Source organism: Sceloporus occidentalis, unplaced genomic scaffold, assembly GCF_023333645.1.
Source record: "Sceloporus occidentalis isolate IW3139 unplaced genomic scaffold, rSceOcc1.0.p SCAF_2, whole genome shotgun sequence".
Classification (NCBI taxonomy): Eukaryota; Metazoa; Chordata; class Lepidosauria; order Squamata; family Phrynosomatidae; genus Sceloporus; species Sceloporus occidentalis.
In genome coordinates, this window is record NW_028316982.1 from 124,845,991 (window position 1) to 124,858,621 (window position 12,631).

Genomic DNA, 12,631 nt, shown 5'->3' on the forward strand with positions numbered 1-12,631 from the left:
ATTCTGGCATTTAGGTCTCCTGCAGTAAGAATGTAGGCTTTTGGATATGAAGTTGTTAAGTCAGAGATGTATTCTTCTAACTTTGTCCAATTGTTTTTGAGTTGTTGGTGATGTTTTGATGGAGGGAGATAAACATTTATTAACAGTAAGCTAAATAATCGGAAATTGATAACCAAGGCTGTTGCTAAGCAAAGTAAAAGAGTTTGTTTAACAATACTGGTACGAATGCTGGTGGAAATCAGGATAGCTAAGCCACCTTTTGGGCAACCTCCACAGAGACTGGGTTCTGCATCAAGAGAGTATGCAGAGAATCCACTCAGAGACAGATTCTCTCTTAGCTAGGTCTCCTGCATCACTATAATATCGTAGTTTGCTATAAAGTCTAGTAGGTCAGGGTCTCCTGCTTTGCGATGCCAACCAGCTACGTTCCATGAAAGGAGTGTTAGAGATTGTTTATCTTGGTGAGATTTTTGGCAATCCTTTTTTTGTCATGGTTGTAAGACTAGATCTTGGGGATTCTTAAGGGGGTATTGAGGAAGCAGTATCTCGGCCTTAGTTTGTAAAATTTTGTTTTGCGTTTTATGATTTACTGTTTTAGAAGGATACCCTTTTGTAGTGTTTGTCAGTTTCAAGGTATTCTGCTCTTTGGAGTAAGTTAGATGGGGTTTTCCAGAAGTTTCTTCTGGGTCTTCCGCATGGCTAATGGCTTCAAGGTCAAAATTTGGCCTGCTAACATTTGAAATCACCAAACCATTTTGGCTGGGTTTGGTTAGATTTGGTTGGCAGGCAAGTAGAGGTGGTTGTCTTTCTGGAGGTCCCAGTTCACTTTCTTCTAGAAATCTCATTTCCAGCCATGTAGGAGGATCCTTCCTACTTACATTGGCTGGAGGAAGGGTTTCAATGCCTCTTGACTGAATCTCGCTTGAAGCGGGTTTGGGTATCCCATTTATAGCACATAAGTATTCACTCGAGTTTGGGTCTTTTTCATATTTGGAAGTAATGAAGATATCTATGATTTTGTGTTCTTCTGGGTTTGTTAGAATCTTGTTTTTCTCACAGTGAAGCCTGGTTAAGTGCAATTTCAAAAGGTCTAATCTTGACATTATTTCTAGAATCATAAGGTTGGAAAGGACTGCAAGGGCTACCGAATACAACTCTCTGCTATACAGGGATACAAAGTTGCAGCAGTCCTGAAAAATGCCCATCCAAACTCTATTATTTAAAGACATCCAACGATCGAGACACCATCACTCTCTAAAGCAGTTTGTTCCATGGTCAGTTTTTACAACAGAGACATTCTCCCTGTGTTTAAGTAGAACCTCCTCCTCCTCCTTCTTCTCCTTCTTTGTAATTTGAATCCATTGGTACATGTTCTAGGAGCAGCAAAAAAAAGAAGAAGCCTGTATTTTAGAGAACAAAAAACAACCTCATATTCTACATGTAAAAATGGCTACCATGTCACATCTCAGTCTTCTCTTCTCCAAGTTAAATATACCCAGCTCCTTAAGTCATTCCTCATAAGATTTGGTTTCCAGACCTTGATCATCATATCTGTCTTTTTTGTCAAAGAGCTCTGGTGTCACAATAAACTACAATTGCAAGGATTCCCTAGCACTGAGCTAGGGCAATTAAAGTGATCTCAAACTAGATTATTTTTGCAGTGTGTTTTGGACCACAGTCATGTCTAATTCTGATCCTGTCCTCTGGAAATCTGTCACTCCCCTATGTTTTGATGTTAATTAATTAAGTTAATTGAGGGCAGACAACTTTTATGCTGCCAACTCAGTGTGCAGCAAGTGAGGTACACAGGACAAAAATGGGAAGCATAGAATGAAACTTTAAAGCAATTGAAAGTGTGGGATGACAGAGGTGGGAATGCAAATGTTTGTGAGGATGTCTGTACCTGTGTTCATTCCTAGTTTGTAGCCAGGTGCAAGAATCCTTTTAAAACCAGAATACAGATCAAGGGTACAGCTGTATCTAGGCAGAAAGAAAATGTGTATACATGTGTGACAAGATTAATACATGCTCACATTATGGAACCTGTAAATGTACCCCCCCCACACACAGACACACAGTGTATATGGAGAGGGCCATCATGGTATTTTTTTTCTACTGGGCATTGTATAATATTGAACTCTTTTATATTGTATTATGCTGGTCACTGACCGTAATAAAATTTCATTTCATCATGGTATAGCAGTTTGAGTGTTGGACTGTGACTCTGGAGACCAGGGTTTGAACCCCAGCTCAGCCATGAAACCTACTGGTTGACCTTGGGCAAGTCACATTCTCTCAGCCTCAGAGGAAGACAATGACAAAGCTTTACTGAACAAGAAAATCCATGACAGGTTCATCTTAGGGTTGCCATAAGTTGGAAATGACTTGAAGTCAGAAAACAACAACAGCCAGAGCATACAGAGCATAACCTGCTTTGTCCTTAAGGAGCTGTCATAGGAAATTCTGAAGAGGATATTTTGTGTATGAGCCAATGCTGAGGGACAGAAGAAGACATGAAGGAGGGAAGAGACTGAGGAGAACACAGGGAGAGTGTATCAAGAAAAAGCCTAGGGACAGTGGAAAATAGAACTATGTCTAGTATCTCCAATGCAGCCTTCATCCAGCAGCAGCAATGAGGCCAGAGACTGGGCAAGGCTTAGAGCTACATCCCAACCCAGGCCTTTGTAGTCAGAGATGGCCTGAAACTGAAAATGGATATCTAATTTACTGACTGATTATTTTTATTATTGTTTATTATCAGAGCTATTTATATTGCTTACTTTCCCACTTTCTTTCTTTTTATTAAATAAATAAATAAATAAGCTATACAATTGAATTGCTTATAATTATAATTCCTCCAGTAAAATTTGTTATATTTCCAGAAGCTACCAGCCTCACATAGGTGGTACAGTCCACAAGGACTAAATGTCTCTCCATACAAAAATGTTCCATGCACATAGATAGCCTGGAAGATTCTAACATAGTCTGCTCACCATTGTTCTCATGTTGTATGCGACCTGTTCTCTGAAGCTGTAGGGCCAAGAGATGGATCTGATAATATCTATGAGAATTATGCCCCTATGTCCTGTTAAAAGGTTCAAGATGCAAAAATTCACAGAGGGTGCTTGATCATGTGAGCATCCTCTCATCTGCTCCCACTGTGTCTCTGACATCTAAAAAGCAAAGTAATCACTTCCACATCTTTTCTTTGAAAGATATGCTTCTGCTATCCTTTGTCCTCAAGGAGACTGTTTTTCCCCATGGAATGGGGCAATGGACAATGAATTAGACTGTTCAAGACTTTTAAAGTATCATTTGCCTTGTGCTAAAACAAAACAATTTGTGGACAAGCACACTGTTGCTCCCTCATTTCTAATCTATTTATGGTTCCTCTGTGGTACTACCTTCTGAATCAATGTACGTTTACGAACATTTTTCAGAGGCAGGCCACACAGAACATGTCACAGTAGTCTGGTCAATAACTTACCAAGCCATACATTGTGATAATTGTATGGATGGAGGAGAGCCATTAATGAAAAAAGAAACTGAAAAGAAAATCAGATCTGAGCCTAAACTCTGCAGATTTTCCATTAGGAAATGGTTTAATACAAAGCAATGTAAAATCCTGGACATTGCTCCAACCTCAATGTACTGGTTACCATCATGCTAAAATGCCTTTTGTTTATAAATTATCACTGCACTGTGGGACACATTCCTCTTTCCTTCAGAAACACCTAGTGACCTGTTATTTTCTTTCCATCCCCATCCAGTCCATTTGATCAAGGCTTTGGAAGCCATCTCAGGGAACATGGATGGCATTGGCAGAGGACAACTGAAGCAAAGGCTGTCTTCTGGCTCTCTTCCACCCACTGGTGGTTGATGGCTTCTGTGCTGGGGGAGCTGAGTCTGTTGCAGGTTTTAGCATCAGTTTTAAAGGTGCTATCCAATGTGCTGAATGCTACCCTCCAAATATGTACAGTGCCTTGGATCACATCTCATATGGAAGTCACATCTTATATGGAAGTCACCAGCCACCAGTGGAAGAGTCAGAAACTATCCTTCACATAAGCATGGTCAGGATCACTTTTCCACTGCTCCTCTCAGGCTTCAGCATGCCACAATGGGAAGGGGGGCCAATCTTCAATCCACAGACCCTATTTGGCATGGGGATGGGAGGGGGGGTATCAGGCACTGGCCCTTGCAAATTTGAATTTTTTTACTGTATTTCCTAAAATGTTTCTTTATCTATTCTTGCCAGTAAGGACGGTTCGACAGTGGAACACACTCCCTTGGTTGGATTGGCTGGCCTCTGGGGGTCCCTTCCAACTCTGGGATTCTGTGACTTAGGGAGCTGGGCATGTTCAGCCTGGAGAAGAGAAGGTTATGAGGTGATATGATAGCCCTGTTTAAATATTTGAAGGGATGTCATACTGAGGATGGAGCAAGCTTGTTTTCTGCTGTTCACAAGACTAGGACCTGGACTAGTGGATGCAACCTACAGGAAAAGAGATTCCACCTCAACATTACAAAGAACATCCTGACAGTAAGAGTTGTTCAACAGGAGATGATGCTGCATGGAAATGTTGTGTGGTGTCTTCCAATTCTTTGATGATGATAAACGGAGAATTGAGCCACATTATATGACAAGGCTGACTATTATCCTAGCTTCAAGTCACAGGGTAAATGTTCCTGACCTTAGGCAGACCAAAGAATGAAGCTTTATGTACCGTATGTCCTTCCAATCAGCATGCATAACAATGTGGATACACACACAATGTGCTTGTGATGGTGGAGAACTTTGACAGTGTAGCCACTATTTGCTGTTTGCCATACACCTTTATTTGTTGGTTGATAGTGGCTAGTTTGTAGTACCGTGATGTGCCAGTGTCTGCTATGAATTTCTGCTGTGATGTCTGTTATGAATGGCACAATAAAGCACCTGCTGTAACATGAGCAAATATTGCCTTTTCTCAGAAGGAAAGTTTTCATATTGGATCCAGAGTTCAAAAGGGATCCCAGTTCAAAGACTAGAAACAAGTCTAAAATTTGATTTACAGATCTCAAATACTCTCATGGTACTGTTCTATTTAAAACCTAACCCACAGTGTTTGGCTGCAACCTAAAGTGATCCTGCCTCTTCTTTCCCTCCCTCCATAGAAGCCAGCCCACAAGAGCCAATATCCTGGCAGTCTTCTCTTGCCATGCTGTCATCTGCAGTGAGGAAAGAGATCCTCCCCTGGGTGTAACTGTGCTCTCTGAAGAATAGAACTTACAGCTGCCTCCAACAATGGCCAGTGCCTCCATTCTGTAGCTGTCACCCAATGAATTGGTATAAAAGAGGCCACTGAGCAGAGCACAGAGCAAACTCATATTGCTCCTGTTGCTGACCTGCCTGCTTTGCACATCCTTTGTGCTCCTTTGAACAACGCATCCTCTGCTAGAAGACAAAAAATAAACATCTGCTTGGTATATAGTCATGAGCTCTTCACACCTAAGCAACAGAGCCGAAAGCCATTTCCAAGCTCAAGAAGAACATGAACTGGACACTCTGGGGAAGAATGCATGGGACAATCCTGTTTATAATGGTTCACCTTCCTCCTCCCTGAAAATCAGGGCTATCTACAACCCCAAATCAATCCTAGAAAACCCTTATGAGAATATTGAGAAACTGTCTGACTCTCTACCCTACCAAAAAGAAAGAAAGCAAGCTGAGGAAGTGAAGAAGGAGAAGAAGCCCTTCCCTGGATGCTGCTTCTATATCTTCAAGGGCATCCGAGGTAACTGGGTGGGGTGAGGCAAAGCAGAGTTTGGAAATTTAGAAGACAACCAGCAGTTTATGACAGCTTCATACCCAGACAGGAGGGAGCAAGAAAGTAATGTCTTTACACCAATTACTGTAGAATTATTTTGTTGTTTAGGAAAGTGGTTGTTGTCTAGGACTTGGTTGTTTGTTGTCAACTGAACTGTGTCATCAAAAGACAGAAAAGCAGGAATGGATTTGGGAAGGAGGAAGTTGATTTACCAGTAAACCAGCTCAGGGCCCAAAGAATCTACTACTCCTCTTTTCCAACTGAGGAGTCCAAGCTCAAAGCTGCAACCCTCAAACCATTTAAGGTGAACAAAGCCAATGTAATTTTCCTGAGCTTCAGAGAGATGTAAGGGAGCAATGTTATAGAAGCTCATTTCAGAGTAAATTCCAATGTGCTTAGTAAAGTTTGTGTCCATGGGCTTCATTAGCAAGTTCCTGGACTTAATTAGTTTGATTATCACATGTAGAAAAGATGTTGAAAATATCATACATACTTAGCCAATCCTGGCTGTCTGTACAAACTGAAAATGGAACACCTTTTGGATAGGTATGTGATGATTTAAGAATGAATTCTTTGTTATTGTGCCTTTTGGAATGATGCGGCTCAGACTGTGAGCTGAAAGAGGATGAGAGTGTTATGAAGACTTTAGTGATGAATTTAAAAACACGGGATAGGATGTTAGATGACTTGGGGCAGCTTTTTGAACATTAAATGGAGAAAGTTCAGTCCTGCTCAGGACCTGAGGCATTAAGGGATAAGACCTCTGGCTAGATCATCTAGACATTTGCCTTTGATTTTTGATTCATTGCTTGCTTTCTCCTTATATTGCTATACTCCCTTGCTTGAGCTATCTAGAGTGATTTATTCTGCTGACATCTTTTTACCTTTTTTATTCTTTTTTTGGGGGGTAGGTCACTACTCTATACATGTTATCCCATAGTTGCTGCCCTTATTGCTGAAATGTTGAACAGGCTCCAGTGTGCACCAATCCATGAACAGCAGAAACATATAAACCACATAAACATTCTGGAAGGAAATATGAGGGTATATGTAAAAACACTCTTTTGCACACTCTGCTGTTTCCTGACATATCTGCTTTTTTTGCTAGCTATATTGTCAGATAAATGGGACAGATAATAGAGGACAAGGGAACAGAATGCTGCGCAATTGCTAGGAAATTGTAAGACATACACTCCCTGGCTATGTCCTTTTTCACATTTACTGAACCTGGTAAAATGAGGTGTCACATGAACATAAGTTGGTGGGGACTGTCCCAGGACTTAGTTCTGTGTTATTCATTGCAGAATAATTACAGTTGGCCCTCCACTTTGCAGCTTTGATTTTTGTAGATTGGATTATTTGTGGGTTTGATTAATATGTTCTCTCTAGGAATCTCTAAGTCCTCCAGAGCAACTCTGCCAGAAGTTGACCATAGAGTTGTGCTGGAGAGCCTAGATGTTCCTAGGAAAAAAATTCTCTAGGCATCTGTAAGTCCCCCAACATGATTAACTTCTGACAAGTATTGACCACAGAGCTGCACTGGAGGACCTGGAGCTTTCTAGAGAGGTGGTGCTCAGGTAAACTGAATAGTATTTTTGTTTGTTTGTTTTCAATTTTCCCACATTCACTGGGGTCTTTCACCCCTAGCCCCAGCTAATGCACAGGGACCACTGTAATTACAATATACAGTGCACCTGCATCATATGTGGGCACACCATATGTGGCTTTCAGCTTACACTGAAGCCGCATGCTAGAAGTGGCAATGGTGCATGCGCTGCATGCATGAGCCCCATTGTTTTCAATGCCTTACACTGGGGGGGGGGGGTCTGGAACGGATCCCCCACATAAGGGAAAAGCCCACTGTATGTGTTTATAACAATTTACTTCCAAGCTCTGCATTTGAACATAGTTACCATATCTTATGTGTATGTTGCCAATTCCCCATCCTCACCCTCAAATGCCCTCAGCAGGAAGAGATGGTATTTCATAGTAGCAGAATCTTGCAGTTGGCTATAGGAAACCAAATACTTAATAAAGCTATTGGAGATTCAAGGCTGGAACCTTGCCCAATTATGGATAACCTAGACAGACAGAGGAAAATGTTTTTGCCAACAGTATAAACTAATTTGGTTCAGCAAATTCTAATTTTGAGTGCAAAGTTTTGAGTTTAACGTTTTAATTTGGATTCTGAACATGAAAACATTTTTGCACTTAAAAACTGGAGTGCTTCACATTACTTACTATTTTGCTATTAAAAATTAGTGAAAAAAAGTCAGTAACGAATCCACAGACTCCCCATGTAAAATATGTTAAGGGAAATTAGTTAATAATGGGCAGCTTGGAGTGGCCTCTGGCCATTCCAGCTGTGATCAGCCCCTAATCGGCTCGGCTGTAGCAACTGGATGATGCAGTCCAAAGCCAGATGCTGCTGTGGTCCTAAACAGGCCACCAGCAAGAAGCAGCTTTTTGCCATTCCTTTTCTGGCCAGCTGCAGGCCATCTTAGGCTGCCTAAGAGAAGCTTCCAGCTGCAGTGGAGGTGTGTGTCATCTGCATGCCATGCCTCCAAAGCAACCAGAAGCCGCACATTTTGGCCCGTCTATTCCAGGCCGTAGTTGTTTGTGTTGTATAGGAAGCCATTACATGCAGCAGGGACGTAGCCAAGGGGGGGAGGTTCTTAGGGTCCAGACCCCCCCTTCCATTAGAAAAATGAATGGTGTGTGCTGCTGCGCCGCTGCACCCAAGCCCTATTATAATGGTGGCACTTAGTCTGGACCCCCCCTTCCTAAAATCCTGGCTACGTCCCTGCATGCAGAACCCACAAAAAGTTTCTAATTAAAGGGTCAATAAACCTAAGATATTTTTGGGAGTCCATGGTAGTGATGCAGTGACCTGTTTATATTGGGAATAGTGAGTGTGGAGAAGGAATAATATTCAAATTGGAAAAAGATAGCAAGATTTAGTCACATGTCCAACCCATTATAAATCCCATTAATTCTTCTACTCTAAGGTCCAAAACATGCTGCAGAAATAATCCAGTTTGAGACTGCTTTAAATGCCTTGCCCCCATGTTAGTGAATTCTGGGAACTGTAGTTTTGTGAGACATTTAGCCTTCTCTGTCAGAGAGCTCTGGTGCCACAATTCCTAGGATTCCCTAGCACTAAACCAGGGCAGTTAAGGCAGTCTAAAACTGGATTATTTTGGCAGTGTTCTTTGGACCCGAGACTAAAAATTTGATTTATAGCAAAAGCAACCGTCAGCTCACAGTGAGGAAAAATATTAGAGGTAAAATGAAATCTCTTCCAAAAATCCATCTGAAAGATTTCTTTCATGAATGTTTATAAAGAATATTCACAACATTATAGACATACAATACTGTATGGTGTCTTTCTCATTCTTAACTATTTGATATTTATATTTGAAATTCAATGGCAGTTAAATTCCATAGTCAGCTTTTGAGAGCTTTTATTTAATAGTCAGCCTGCAAGCTTAGATTTAGTAAATGACAGTATAAAATAGCATGGCTTCTATCTGTATATCATCATCCCTTGTTAATCATATCCAGGTGATACCATTATCAATCATTACATGCCAGTATCTTCTGATCTATCAGGCAGCTTCACACATTACTTGAAAGGAAACACATATTTTGCAAAAGAGGGGACCAGGAGGCTTCTTCTTCATCATCATCACCATCTTCTTCTTCATCATCATCATCTTCTTCTTATCAGCCTGCCCTTCTCCCAGGACTGGGACTCAGGGCAGTTTACAACATTAAAAAAAACAATTCAATTTAAAACATACAAAAATAGTACATAAACACTATTCGTTCATTAGCACTAACATATGAACACTAATGTCTTATAATTCTATGGAATGGAAACAGGAACATGTCTCAGTGTGAATTTCTATAGTGCAACAAAGGCGCAAAACTAATTCATAGAATAGATGTCAGGATTACACCAAGCAAATGATATCTAAGCAGACCACTGGGGATAGGATTAAACCAGATCAAACAGCCACAATCCCAAACATATTTGGAAAATTTGTTCAATACTGTCACAGCGCTGAGAAAACCTCATAAGATTAAGCAGTGCAGACAGTATACATATTTCTGTTGCACACAGTATAAACTTGCCAAAATTATGCAATTATTGCTTTCAAAGAGAAATGTTTTAAACCTATAGGTCCAAGGTTTATTCAGATATGCCAGAAGGCGTTAAATCAACCTGTGGACCTCTTTTATGCGTGGAGGAACTAAATCAGAACCCAGGTCTGGCCCTCACAGAGAAGGCTATAGAAAAGGCTTTTTATATAATTAAAGCAATAACCAAGGGGCAGAACTAATGTGTTCCCTCACTCATGTGTAGATTTAAACTCATTTTGCATGCCTGAATAGAGCTCCAGTAGGCTTTCAATAATTTTGTCTAGCTGGTGGTCATAACTTGTGGGGGAAATTTTGGAAGAATGACATATTATTGTTACATTCTTATGAAATATTTTTTCTTATACAACACAGACTAGTGTGACAAGAATATGGGGGTGCATTTAGGGAGAAATAAACGATTGGTTGAACATGGCAATTTTTAATAATTACAGCCTGAAGAGTCAGGTTATAAAAGCTGAGACAGACTGTGGCTTGCTCTGAGATGGCCAACGTGTGCCTGGCCTGTACTACCTATAACTACTTGCCGAACTTGATGTGGTTGAATGTTCTTTCATGCATATCCTCCAACTGCACTGATTTGGCAAAGACAGTCCTGATTAATCCTCTGTCATCCCACTTTTTCAGCTCCTATAAGATGTCCCAGTTTCACTCTCCTCCTCCCATGTTCCTCTTTTGTCCTCAGCTTACTTCATTTACTGCAAATCAGGGGCATCACTAGGGATTGTGGGGGTGCAGGCCCTACCAGGTGAATGACTAAGAGGGGAGTGACACCACTGTTCCCCACACTTTGGCAGAAATGGCTTTTTGGCAGAAATGACCTGAGGCATTTGCCTGCATCCCTTTAAAACACTAAAGAGATGGTGTGAGACAGGCAAGCTTCATTGGGAAGAAAAATGAGAAGCCCCAGGGTTTTTTAAAAAAATAAATAAAGTGATTAATTTTTTTAAAAAAATAAAATATTAAAATTTTCTTTAAACATAATAATAATAACAACAATAATAATAATAACATTTATTTATATCCTGCCTCTCTACAAAATGCAATCGAGGCGGCTTACAAGATTAAAAATATACAATCCAAACCCTCAACCCACCCACCCCTTAAAATACAATTAAAGAATGTAGAATTTAAAACATAAAACATACTTTAAAACAATACAATAACTGGGGTGAAGTCAGAGGTCAGCAGTTATATTTTCCTTCTGATAGCCGGAGAACTATTCAGGAAAGGCCTGCCGGAAGAGATCCGTCTTTATAGCTTTTTAAAAGCTGTTTAGAGTGGTAATATGACGGATCTTGTCCGGCAGGCCATACCCCAATCTGGGAGCTACAGCTAAAAAGGTCCTCTGGGGGGTCATAAACAGCCTTGATTTTTCCCTGAGGATCTAAGTGTGCGGGGAGGATTATATGGAAGGAGGCGGTCCCGAAGATAGGTTGGACCCAAGCCCTTTAGGGCTTTAAAGGTAATAACCAACACCTTGTACTGGGCCTGGAAACTGATGGGCAGCCAGTGGAGTGATCTTAAGATCCGTGTTATATGGTCTCTTCTGGATGTACCAGAGACCAATCTGGCTGCCATGTTCTGAACTAATTGAAGTTTCCGGACCAAGCACGAGGGTAGCCCCGTGTAGAGTGCATTGCAGAAATCAAGGCGTGAGGTTACCAGGGCACGTACTACAGTCTCAAGGTCCCTGACTTCCAGGAAAGGGTGCTGCTGGCGTATCAGTCAAAGCTGATAACAGGCGCTCCTAACCGTCGCATTCACCTGATTTGTCATGTGAAGCGACAAATCTAGGAGCACCCCCAGACTGCGAACAGAGTCCTTTGAGGAGAGATTGACCCCTTCTAGGCTTTTGATCAAACAGTTAACTAATGGTAATTCAATTAATTAAAAAAATGATTCTCAAACTGGGGGGCAGGACCTCCAGGGAGCAGAGGAGTTGCTCAGTGGGAGTGCAAGACCTGGAGGCCCTGATCCCTCCTCCTATTCCCAAATTTTATCTGTTCTGTAGGGCAAGACAAAGCGAAGGAGGGAGCTTGGAGCCTCTGCCTGAAGGCAGAGGAAGAGGAGGAGGAGGAGGAGGAGGAGGAAGAGAGTTGTTGTTCTTTTCGTTGATTGTCCTTGTGTCAATCTTGACACATGGTGACACTGTGGATAAGCTATCTCCAAGACCCCTGTCCTCCACTGCTTTGCCCAACTCCTACAAATTCATACCCATGACCTCTTAATAGAGTCCATCCACTTAGCATGTGGTCTTCCTCTCTTTTTACTTCCCTCCATCTTTTCTGGCATTATTGTTTTCTCCAATGAGTCGTGCCTTCTAATGATGTGTCCGAAATATGACAGCCTCAGTTTTGTCATCGTTGCTTCCAGGGACATTTCTGGCTTGAGATCCAGAATCCATTTGTTTGTCTTTTTGGCTGTCCAGGGTATCTGCAGCACTCTCCTCCAGCACCACATCTCAAATGAATTGATTTTCCTCCTATCTTGTTTCTTAACTGTCCAGCTCTCACATCCATATATGATAATAGGGAATACAATGGCTTGTATGATTCTAACTTTTGTGCTGAGTTGTATATCTTTGCATTCTAGGATCTGTTCTAGTTCTTTCATAGCCACTCTCACCATTCTTAATCTTCTGATTTCCTGACTGC

At 41.3% G+C, this 12,631-nt stretch overlaps 1 protein-coding gene across 1 annotated transcript in view; it reads left to right on the forward strand.

Annotated features, from left to right (window-relative positions):
* The first annotated feature begins 5,476 nt into the window (after positions 1-5,476).
* Positions 5,477-12,631, forward strand: part of PKD2L1 (polycystin 2 like 1, transient receptor potential cation channel) — a 65,487-nt gene continuing 58,332 nt past the window's right edge. The window contains exon 1 of the mRNA XM_089507940.1: positions 5,477-5,777. Coding sequence (XP_089364066.1) covers positions 5,477-5,777 — 301 coding nt within the window. The remainder of the gene's footprint in view (positions 5,778-12,631) is intronic.